The sequence below is a fragment of the Suncus etruscus genome, chromosome 1 (assembly GCF_024139225.1).
Source record: "Suncus etruscus isolate mSunEtr1 chromosome 1, mSunEtr1.pri.cur, whole genome shotgun sequence".
Lineage (NCBI taxonomy): Eukaryota > Metazoa > Chordata > Mammalia > Eulipotyphla > Soricidae > Suncus > Suncus etruscus.
The window spans coordinates 95,302,552-95,315,550 of NC_064848.1; the positions used below are offsets into that span (position 1 = coordinate 95,302,552).

Consider the following 12,999-nt stretch of genomic DNA (forward strand, 5'->3'; position numbering starts at 1 on the left):
AGAAATTTTTTTAATGTGAGAATAGCTATTACCCAAAATACAAGAATCAACTCTTTTTGAGAGAAGTGAGCTCATTTAATGTTCACTGGGAATTATATTTATACTGGGATATAAATTGGTACAGCCATTATGTAAAGTATGATGTATATAGTTTTTAAAAATTAAAAAATAAAAATTACATGTGAATAAATTATTCCATTTCTGGATATTTGTCCCTTAATAAAAAATAGTACTTCAAAAAAGCTGTATATACCCTATATTTGTTGTAGAACTCGAAAATATTTGTTTCCTTTACCTGAATGTATAAAAATATGAGCTTTTATATATTCACACAGAATAATATTTATCATAAAAAATGAGAATATCTTTGCACAACATAAATAAACTTGGAAATCATTATTATTATTATTATTATTATTATTAATTTTGGGTTCTATTGAAGGTAATACACTCAGCAATGCTCAGATGTGAATCCTGGCTCTGCACTCGGGAATCACTTCTGGTGTTGCTTGTTGGGGCACCATAAGGGATGCTGGGGGTTTAACCTGGATTGGCTATGCGTGAGGCAAATGTCCTTGTACCATACAACTTTCCAATCTGGACCTAAAGATTATTATGTTTAATAAAATAGGCAAGACAAAGACAAATACCATATGACTTAATATTCAAATAAAATAAAATGGAAATAAGTTTTAGACTACAAAACCCATTATCAGTTATTAAAAGGAATGAATTATATAACAATTATATAACAGAATTATACTTTTAATACTAAAGTTAATTCTATTAAATACATTAAAATCTGTCTAGTAAAAATTATTTTCTAATTGATTAAAATATTTTCCCCTTATATCTGTACACAGATTTGTTGGGAACTTTTGGGCCTTTTCAAAAGAGTTAGTAAACCACAATGTAGGTTTCTTTTGAACTTTTTTTTGTTTGTTTTTTTGGCTACACCTGGTGACGCTCAGGAGTTATTTCTGGCTATGCGCTCAGAAATCGCTCCTGGCTTGCTCCTTGGCTAGCGCACAAGGCAGAAATTGCTCCTTGGCTAGCACACAAGGCAGACGCCTACCACTCCGGCCCCGATTTTTGAACCGTTATAACTGCCTGTGGAGCTAGTCTTGTCCTCAAATTTGGGATTTAATTGCAACTTCTGATTAATGAGAAACTTGTGTAACACAATAAATGTACAGTGTGCTTTCTTCAGTTTTCAAATTATAACAAGCTTTTATAATACTTCATTCAAATTATAACAAGCTTTTATAATACTTCATTCAAATTATAACAAGCTTTTATAATACTTCATTTCTCTGCCATTTAGAAACATGCACATTTTGTCTTTTCACAAAGAAAGCAAATATATAATCTTTAAAAAAATTGAATTACCATGGCTGTTACATCTGGATGTTTCCACGAGCCTGCCATTTTGATCATAGCATGCCATTGCTTGGTAACGATATCCTTGGCCACATTCTTTGATGTCTCCTTGTACTTTCATTCCTAGTAACATTTCCACTTTTCCCTCTGGTAAAATGCAATCTGACCAATTCCCCACAGGCTGTGCATTATACTTGTCACAAGGACAATAATGAGTCTCAATTAGTGGGTACAAATGAGAATTTTTACATTTTTCTTTCTTCTTACTTTTTCCTGTGAAGGAGAAAGCATTAATTCAAGTTGGAACATATCATTAAATTCAAGCATATCTAAGTTTTCTACCTTTCTAAACATTCACTATTTTTTGACCATATTGAACACTATTCTATAAATAAGTGCTGGTATTCTTGCTGTTTTGAAAAAATATAAATCTCTAAATAAAATCAATGTACATTTTATAAAGTACTACTTGGTATGCTGAATTTTATATGCTTAAGTTATTAACATCCACTCATGAAGCCCAAGAGATAATACAATGGGAAGAATGCTTTTCTTGCATGTGGCATATTTGGGTTCAATCCCCATGAGCCCATCTAGTCCCTTGAAACACCTCAGTAGTCATCTCTTAGCACTGATCCAGGAATAATTCCTGAGTACAACTACATGTGGCCTTCAAACAAAGCTACTTTAAAACGTTTTTTGTTTGTTTGTTTGTTTTGTTTTGTTGTCTTTTTTTTTTTTTTTTTTTGGTTTTTGGTTTTTGGGTCACACCCGGCGGTGGTGTTTTGGGATTACTCCTGGCTCTAAACTCAGACATTGCTCCTGGCAGGCTCGGGGTATTATATGGGATGCCGGGATTCGAACCACTGTCCTTCTGATTGCAAGACAAATCCCCTACCTCCATGCGATCTCTCCGGCCCCATCTCTCAAATGATTTATTTATTTATTTACATTTTTTTGTTTTTGGGTCACACCTGGCAGCGCTCAGGGGTTACTCCTGGCTCTACGCTCAGAAATTGCCCTTGGCAGGCACGGGGGACCACATGGGATGCCGGGATTCGAACCACCAATCTTCTGCATGAAAGGCAAAAGCTTTACCTCCATGCTATATCTCCGGCCCCTCTCAAATGATTTTTAATGTAACTAAGAATAAGGATGAAGAGAGAATGAGTCAGTGTGTTGGACTAAACAATTCTGACAAATTTCAGATAGATGGTATCATTATATCAGGTTATAATTAAAATAATGAGATATATTTTTTACTTTCTTGATTGTGATTTTCATCCTTCAGCATTTATGTTTCCTTTTTTTCTTGAAGGAAGTCCACACCTGGGAGTGCTCAGGTCTTACTTCTGGCTCTGTAGTCAGAATTCACTTCTAATGTACTCCAAGGGATCTAGGGGAGGACTGAACCCAGGTTGACTTTGTGTAATAAAGCACCTTAAGCACTTTAACATTTCTGAAGAGTAATCATTTGACAAGCTTGATAATTAACATAGAATATGACAACTATAATCAAAAGGATTATATTTAATATCATAATATAATAATATAAATGAGAGCTGGAGTGATAGTATAGCAAGTAGGGAGGGTTCTTGTCTTGCATGCAGCTGGCCCGGTTCAATCCCCATCATCACAGATGCTCCCTTGTACACCATTATAAGTGATTCCTGAGTGCAGATCAAGGAGTAAGTCCTGAGCAGCACTGACTGTGGCCCCAAATTTCCAAAACCCAAACCAAAAAATCCTAAAGTCCCCCAAACACAAAACCCACATGCCAACAAAACAAAATAAGAATACCATATATAATTTTAATATATTGAAATAAATTTTATTTTAAATTAGAACTAATATCTATGGTCAAAAATAATGAACATTATTGCAGTCAAATTGCATATATTTATTATATATGAGTCATTTGGAAGCAGGTAGAAAAGGGCTCCCTTGGCAGTGAATTCTTGAGATTTAATAAACCCAAGACAGGATTGGAGGAGTTACTTCATCATTGAGGAGTCTGGCAAGTACCACTGCAAACTCAGAGAAGACTGGAGGACCCACTGCCAAGAGAAACTTGAGCAGATATAAAAGCCAGAAAAGGAATATCAAAAAAGACTATCATCTAAGCAACCACCCTTACCTTATAAAAGTCAACTTAAAACAAAGGAGGTATGCACAAGTACCCTCTGAGTCTATGTGTCTTCATGTACTGTGTTGCCTGGTTACATGGTACTTGAACACCTTTTATCTGCATATCTTTTTGAGATGTGTCCAGGGTTGTGTACTGGGGCTCTCTCCATCTTTGAAGAAGCTAGCATTTTTCCTCTTGAATGCACTATTCTCATCCTGTACTTTCCCTTACTCAGAATTTTCAAATAAAACCTGTTTTACTTCATTTTTGTCTTCTCCTAAAATTCTTTTCTGTGAGGTAAAGCAATGGGCACGAAAGTTCTTGGCAGGTCAAGGTCTCACCTTGCTTTCCTTGCCAGAGCAAGACTCACAGTTCTAGATCTGGTGGCAGAGATGGGTGGAAATCAAGCCACAGATTTCCTTCTTGAGGCTGCTGCCTCTCTCCTTCTCACATCACATGTCACCTGGGGACACCTCCACCCCACCAACATCATCTGTATTGTCATTAATTGAATATTATTAATTACATATGTATTTCTTTTTTGTTTGTTTAAAATTCCTTTTTTTTGGGGGGGGGCGTATTTCTTATATGCTTGCAACTTTGCTGATACTTTAAATTGCTTTCACTTCTTCATAATGAAAAGAGCCTTATTTTATAACTTTAAATTTTGAATAGTCTATATAACACCAGTGCTTTCAGATATATTTTGCCCAGTGACACGATTTTTTAAAGCACCCAGTTTTAGTTTAGTATGATGTTTTCTACTCTTGCTCATTACTCTTGCTTCTAGTTGTCTCTCATTCTGTCTTTGGAAGTACAGCTTTCAGATACAGGTATCATATTATGTTTCTTCTTCTAGGTGAAAAACAGTAAAAGGCTCTGACAGTGTGAATGATGTTAAGAAGCTGAAGTAGCAACCTTTCTTTTAGATCCTCAAAACATTTTTCTCCAAGCACTTTATAGTCTATAGGAAAACTACCAAAATATAAGTGCAAATCAGAAAATAACGGATGACCATGTTCTCAAAGCTCTTTTGTCTTTCTATTGAACAAAATACACATAGAATCGCTCTCATTGTCAATTTATATGAAAATACACTATTTTTTTTATCAATTTTAAATATGACAACAATAAGGAATATTGCGAACATTGTCCAAATACATTTTTTTATTTTTATTGATTCTACTTTTGTTGTGTTTGCCACTTTGCCAAATATTGTCTTTGGCATCCTTATTATTCTCACCAATGATAGTGCGTTTTCTGGTCCTAATGGCACCACAGTCTCCATTGCAGGAAGAAAACTTGGACCAACTTGTAAATTGACAGTCATCTTGGCAGGGAATCTGGCAGGCTTGGGTGAGGGCTGGCACAGGGCCTGCATGCCCAAGGCAGTCATGGATTCCAGCCTGCCCTCCATCTTGCTTCCGACAAGTAATGGCTGCAGGGAAAATGTAAAGATGTTTACAACAAATTCAAATGTAGATTTACCTCTGTAATTAGTAATTAGCCAACCTTCCTTTCACATTTATACGAATATTTTTTAGACTTTCATTGACACAGGATGATGATTATATAGTTTCCAAAAATCACAATAGACATTATGTTGTTCCTGTAGGCTATTTAAAATAACAGATAACTCTCACTAGTTTTCGCAACACGAAATAGCTCCCCCAACATGCACACATTTACTGGTTATTAGAAGCTATTAAGTATTTCAAGTCACATGTGGAGTATATGTAGAAATAAATTATTTAGGAGCAGAATAAATAATATATAGGTTCTGATAATATATTATGTTGAATACAAACTATTCATGGAGACAGTGGAAGATTCCACATACTTATGAAATTTGTTCCTATATCACTGAATGCTAGGATTTCTATATAGAAGATGGATTTTCATGGCAGCAAATAAGTTTAAAGGTTGTGAGACAAGCAGATATATGTTTTGAAAGGTACATTGAAAGGTTGTTGAGATAGCTTTGAAGTTGTTAATGGGGAGGACAGTACCAAAATCTCCATCTCCTCTAGTTTATAAGGTTTTCATAAATACAGATATTAGTAATAAATTAAACACTGAAAACTAAAAATTTTCTCTGCTCTTGATCATGTCATAAATAGCTTTTGCACTATTACATATAAACCTTAAGATGGTAAAATAATTTAATCCAACATTTGTTGTTTTCTTCAACTAAAATGTTTTAATCAAGGTATTGAACATAGATGTAAAATTGCTTTAAAGAAATTGATTTTAAAGATAAGAAGCAAATGATCCTTAAAAATATCCTATTTCCCCTTTATCATTTCCTCCTATTGTTTTTAAAAATAATTTGGTCATTTTTTGAAGAAGCACATAAAATCTTTAGACCTTGTCTAAAATGTTAATGTCTTAACATTAAGTCTTAATTGAGCTACCTTACATGAACCAAGTCAGACTGATTTACAGTTTTTTCAGGTTTATGGTGCAGGCTACAACTACTTTAGCTTGCTGCCTTGTTCACGACTCTATCATAAAGGTAAAGTGACATTTTTTTCCCTAAATGACAGGTAGTTCAATAAGGATCCCAAGCTAGACAATTATTTCTGGATTTGTCTACTAAAACTTAACAGCTAGTAATGCAGGTCTGTGTGATAGGATATTTGAAAGTGCATAACTAACAATTTAAGATGGAGAACTCTCTGTTTAGATGAAGAAAACTTGCAACAACTGCTGTCAGTTACATTTGGTGCAAATGTATATAAGTATTCATCTATTTCTATAAGAATCAATACCCTCTCAATAACAGTAATGCAAATCACTGTGTCTAAAAGGAAAACAGTGGTGGTGGGTGGAGCTGGGGGTGGAGAAAAAAGACTGACACAGAGGTAGGCTGCTATTAAGTCATAACCTTTTGAATATTCATTATAGAGTTCCAGAATAAGAACTTTGTATGGGGAATAAGAACTTTCTTTATACTGCTCAGATGTTTTATATGTATATTCTTTTCTGAAATCAGTAAGTCAAAGAATAATTTGAAGCATTGAGGTATAAGAAGGGGCTTTGAATTTCTCTCATTGTCAATTTATATAAAAAGATACTATTTAGTTGAATTTTGTTACTAAGACTGAAAATTCTTTGGTATCCAAAATACCAAAGACAAACAAATTATATAGTATCTCTGTCCAATATAATCATCCTTGTAGGCAAGCTTTATTTCATAATTGCTACAACTCTCATTAAGTGATACTAAAAAACCAATTAGTAATAAAATCACAACAAAGAAACAAATTAACTTATTTTGAGCAGGAATAAAATAGTTAAATTCCAATTTGTTTTTTCTGTATATTCACAGTACATAAACTCTTAGGCACATCAACTATTTGTAAATGGAAGTGTAGTTTCCATATAAGTTTTCATAAAATCACTAAGGATCCATTATTCTTTTTTTGTTTGTTTGTTTTGTTTTTTGGGCCACACCCATTTGATGCTCAGGGGTTACTCTTGGCTAAGCGCTCAGAAATTGCCCGTGGCTTGGGGGGACCATATGGGACACCAGGGGATCAAACCGCAGTCCTTCCTTGGCTAGCGCTTGCAAGGCAGACACCTTACCTCTAGCGCCACCTCACTGTCCTCAGTATCCATTATTCTTACCTAAAATTTTATACAGTGTATTTCAAATGAAATTATCCTGGCCACATTATCCAGGAAAATAGAAATGACATATTTTAAACAATATATTGAAATTTTTATCATATATCTAAACGTGTTTATACTCTGATTTACAGGAAACACAATTCAAACACAGGAATGCAATCTGAAATGAACTTCCTGAGAGTAAGGTGAGGAAAATATAAATGTTGGGAAAGGAAACCATTGGTCTCTTGGCCTTATAAACTTTAAAAATCATTTTTAAGACACTGAAAATGGGGTAGTTTTCAGTGAAGCATAAATTTTAGAAATCATTTTTAAGACACTAAAAATGGGGTAGTTTTCAGTGCAGTATAAACTTTAAAAATCATTTTTAAGACACTGAAAATGGGGTAGTTTTCAGTGCAGAGGTCATGACTATAGAAAATATACATCTACTAAATATGACATCCAAGCATATCAGAAAGGTGCATCCATCCAGGAAAAATTGCTTCTGCATTGACAGATAGAGTGAGTATATAGTGTGAATAATGATTTAACAATTTCTCATCTGGACTGTCTTATTGCATGTTGTCCTGTGAATATTCATCCTGAAATCTTTATATAGATATATGTATATAGTCATTTTAAAGTATAACTTCATGTTTAACTATATGCTTGTGATCCTAATGATTTTATTTAGCACTTTATGGAATCAAATGAGGCATAATAAATTTCATTAAAGTACTATGGCACAATTTTTATAAGTCAGGGGACATGCTATACATTTGTAGGTTACTTATGACTTTGGGAAGGTGAGTCCAGATAATGCTGGGAAGATAAGAAAACGTATTTCTTCAAAAAATGAATGCTCTAGGAAATGAGATAAAATGGTTATATCGAATGTAACTTAAAAAAAATTCTAAGACCAGAGAGATAATACAATGTATAAGGCAGTTGCTGGCTATGGTTCAGTACTAAAATTTGAAGATGCCATTCTACTCTAGCTTAAGGTTCCAGTGACTACTTGATGGTACTCAGGAGATCACAACATTCTAGGGATTGGTTGAACTGGTATTGTACAGGCATCTTGATATTGTCCTTTAATGTTTCAGTCATGTGGAAACCTTTATAAGCACTGATTTGGACAAACTGTATAATCTGACATTTTTTGACACAATGAAAAAAATTAAGCATGGCCAAGATATTAGAATATTTTAGTTATTGGGTTGGAGCGATAGCTCAATGGGTTAGAGTACATATATAAAGACCACAATTGAATTTGATACTTAGCTATTACCCCTCCCCAAAGCCAAAAGCTATTCTTACCTTGATGGTGAGACCCTCCTACAGCTGGGAGGGGTCTGTGTTTAGAAATTAAGAGTGGCCTGGGGGGAGGGATGACAGAGTGATGAAGCAAGAGGTAAGATGCAAAGGCAGCAAGATGGATGGAGTGCAGCTGAAGGAGGCTGCTTAAAAAGCTTAGCTTAGAGACCATGTGAAAAATATACACATGGTGGTTAGGGCCTTGTAATAAAGCTGATGTCTCCTGAAACATCATCTGACTGACTGTGGATCATTTCTTTGCCATCACCTGATACCTACAGACCTGCCAGCCCATAGGGGCTGCAGGCGCCGGGCTGGCCGAGAAAGGCCTCACCAACCATCCATGCACCACTAGGACTTTATAATAAATAATTAATTTAACACTTAGTATTGTAAGTTTTCTAAGCACAAGTGATCCCAACGCTCTAAGGTAGGACTAGCCCCAGAGAACCCTCAGGGGGTTGTTTTTTGTTTGTTTGTTTGTATGTTTTTGTTTGTTTGTATGTTTGTTTGTATGTTTTTGGGCCACTGACACTCAGGGGTTACTCCTGACTATGCCCTCAGAAATCCCTCCCTGGCTTGGGGGACCATATGGGACGCCAGGGAATAGAACTTCGGTCAGTCCTAGGTCAGCGGCTTGCAAGGCAAACATCTTACTGCTGCACAACTGCTCCAGCCCCAGGGGGTTAGTTTTGTGTTCCAGTAATTATTTCTTTAAAGGGATGGGCTATATCTCTTGTACTTATCCTGACTTTGCTCACGGATCTCTCCTGGAAATGCTCAGGGAACCATATAGGATGACAGGGATAAAAAGGTTTATTTTGTGCCAAGTAAATGTATTAGCCTCTGTACTATCTCTGCAGCCCAAAAATACTAATATTATAGTGAAATAATTACATTATTATATGCCATATTTGGGAGCAACTTTAAAATAATATAATAATTTTTTTTAATTTAGTAGCAGGAACACCCAACTGTATTCAAGAAGGACCATAAGCTATGGGGAAATCAAACTTAGACCTTTAAACATACTAGGTACATGCTTGAGCACTTCAGTTTTTCACTAGCCCTGTTAAATACTCCTGTCAGATCTTTTGAAGTAAGGTTGATAACTTGCTAAAAATATTTGAGTGAATGATGTATATACTACTAGTACTTATTCGTCTCTTTATTTTTGTGTAACTTGACACATTCCATAAATATAAAGTATCCAGATTATTAGAAACTAAGGAGCATGAGAGGAGTTCAGGACAAAAAAATTTCTTGTAAGCTGAATTTTGAGCTATATTTTGAAGACGAGAATAATAAGCATCCCTGAAATGAAAGGGAATAGATAATACTGGCTGGAGCTCAGAGGACACAGGAATCGTGTTATGCATATAAGAGTACATAAATAGCAGGCTACTGATGCAGTGCTGAAGAAAATCTAATAGAATTCAGAATGCAGTGGTTCATCTTCATTTCCTTGAGGAAGAGTGAAACCCTTTATTATTCAGGATGTACAAAGGAACAGGTCTATTGGTCTGAAGATTACCCCTCTGCATGTAAAGCCATGTTGCCAATTCCTTTGAATAAACAGTGTGAAATAAATTACTGGATCTAAAATGTGCATAACAGAGTTTATTGCAGAAAGCAGAATAATCTGTGTCATAATACAGTTGAAGCTAATGTGCTATGTCTAACAAAGAGCTCAAGTAGTTCTGATAACTTGTTTATTAAATTTAAGGAAATTAATATGGTTTATCACATAGCAACAGTATCTGGCTTGCACTGGAGACAAAACATGATCAGTTGACTGAATGATTAGCTAGCTGAGTGACTTTTGTTGTAGTATTAAGAAAAAAAATGGCAATAGGAGAATGAATCATGTAAAATGAAAAGTAAGAGCTTAATATGAGTGGAAGCTAGTTACCAAGAGACTTAATTGTGGTTAGAAATAAGAGCAAACCTATAAATAATGCAAGGGGGCTCCAGTTGTTACTGAGTTGCATGAAATGATCCTGGCCTTTTCTGCATAAGAGAGATCTTCACTGAAAAGTTCGCCAAATTACATTCCTAATTACAGATTTCGAATATAACTCTGGCAGAATGAAAAACATGTTCTTTTATTTTCATCGATCCTAAATAGTTACCAATGATTCCAAGTCTCCTTGATACTCGTAATAGATGTGAAGTCCTCGTATGAGGACTTAGTAGGAGATAATAATGAGCTCCCTCTGGAATAACATAGACAGACTGAGCAAGGTTAGTTAGATTCCTCATTAGGTATCTGGAAGGGTTAATTAACTGCATCACAGCAAATAGGCCGTTGAGGAACTATCATAGACACATCACAATGCTAAGTTTATTTTATGAGCTATTTTAAAAACTAACAAATTGTAATCAGTATTTTATGACAGGGTTCTGGGAGATATGTACAAAAAATTCAAAACCACAAATTAACTAGGAGTTATAGGAAATAATTTAAACATAATTTAAACATAATTCATTTTAGGCATTTAAAATAACAGCTTAGATAAATGAAAGTACAATGACATTGGTTGGCAGCTTGTAAAATATATAAGACAAAGAAAACTTAGCCCGTGTAAAATTTCTTTAATCTCTTTTGCTTTATTCTACCTAGTTATTTTTTTTAATTCCATCCATTTTCTTCCTGTGCATTACGATATCGGGAAATTAACAGATTAGTGTGGTTACTGAAATAAATTCACCTGGATATTTTATAAAACCTCAATATTGTCGCTAAAGTGTAATTTTATAAAAAGAATAAAAAAACATAAAATTAAAAAAATGGTGTTTAATCATAAAACTTCAGAAAACAATCAACATCAAAAAATGAAAAAAAATGGGGCCAGAAAGATAATACTGCAGAAAGGCTTTTGCCTTGCACACAGCTGAGTTAGAATGGACTGTAGTTTCAATCCTGGCATCCCATATTGTCCCCCCCCCCCCCCCCGAGCCTACCAGAAGTGATTTCTGAGCACAGAACCAGGAGTAACCCCTGGGTTCTGCCAGGTGTGACCCAAAAACCAAAATAAATAAATAAATAAATAAATAAATAAATAAATAAATAAATAAATAAAATCGAGAAAAGAGAAAAAGCTATGAACAGAAATTTCTTCAAACAAGGCATCTAGATGATCAATAGGTATGTGAAAATATGCTTTGTATCACTTATCACCAAGAAAATACAAATAAAAGCAGTGAGACATCAATACATACCGATGACATTAGAACACATCTAAAAAAATTTAAACAACCAAACCTGTCATGAATGTGGGGAAAAAGAAATCATCACACACTGATAGTGAGAATGTTTACTGGTTTAATCTTCTGGGAAGCTTTTCAAAATCCCAGCATTTAGTACTACTCAGTAATTCCACTCTGGGCATCTATCCTAAGGGTAACAAACCTCCTGAAAAGACATTTGCACTACTCGTGGTACTATTTATGATAGCTCAAATCTGGAAACTATACAAGTCTAGTTCCCAAGAACAGATACTGGATTAAAATATCCATGGTATACTATATGTATTATACACAACGTAATGCTACCTTGTTGTAAGAAAACACAGACTTATGCAATTTGCTTTTATTGAGGATGGATCTTAGGGTATCATGATGAGTGATGTTAATCAGAATAAAAGGCGTGGAATGATCCATCTAGTATATGGAGACATATAAACATAGTAAGGGGATAACAAATGGACAAAGGCAACTAACTCTGGTAATTGTACTATAAAACTTAGCTTATCATAGCAGGGGTGGAGGGTACAAGATAGGAGAGAGGGATGAAGTTGGGGAGAACATGGAGACAATGGTGGTGTGAAGTGGACATTTTGGTGGAAGTGGATGTTCTGGTGGAAGTGAAGAGTGTGGTGTTAGAACATTACATAAAAAAAACTCTATAAGTACATACTTAAATGTAAATTTATTCACAGAAAGTAATAGCATAAAGTGAGTACTAAACCATGGTCTATTTGGCTTAGTGACACAGATAGTAGTTGGTAGTAGTTCCAGAGACTAAGAATTCCCTCTTCCTTCCCCAATTGAGGCTTAGATAGATGTTAGATATTTTTGGTCCTGTAAAATATATGATTACTATCACAACTACTAAATTTATTTTTGCCACAGAAAAAAATAAAGAAATGTGCATGGTTATGTCTAATAAAACTTTAATTTTATAAAGAAATACACCTTAAGTTGGGTTTGATATACAGGGTATTGCTTGCTGACCTTTAATATTAACTAATACTTATATAAAGTTATATAAGAATTTCTATCTTCAGAAGCATAAAATGATAAGATTAGCTATCATAGAGTATAACCCATATTGTCATTTTTTGACATAGCAAGAAAGTAATTAAATTAGCACCATTTAAGTTAATACCCTGTGGTGTCCAGCAGCCACCAGGCCAACACCTGGAAATATCTAGTGCGGTCTAGAGGATGAGGAACATGATATTGGGGATCCCATCACTTGAGCTGTATCCCTTAATTAAGTTCTTTACATCAAAAGAAATGCCTCAAAATACACAAATGCAAACATTATTAGAGTA

The 12,999-nt window shown here is 34.7% G+C and overlaps 1 protein-coding gene across 1 annotated transcript in view; it reads right to left on the reverse strand.

Moving 5' to 3' along the window:
- Nucleotides 1–12,999, reverse strand: part of THSD7A (thrombospondin type 1 domain containing 7A) — a 320,868-nt gene that overhangs the window by 66,374 nt on the left and 241,495 nt on the right. The window contains exons 12-13 of the mRNA XM_049776115.1: nt 4,752–4,946; nt 1,390–1,653 (exon numbers count right to left, since the gene is read on the reverse strand). Of these exons, the coding sequence (XP_049632072.1) occupies nt 1,390–1,653; nt 4,752–4,946 (459 nt within the window). The remainder of the gene's footprint in view (nt 1–1,389; nt 1,654–4,751; nt 4,947–12,999) is intronic.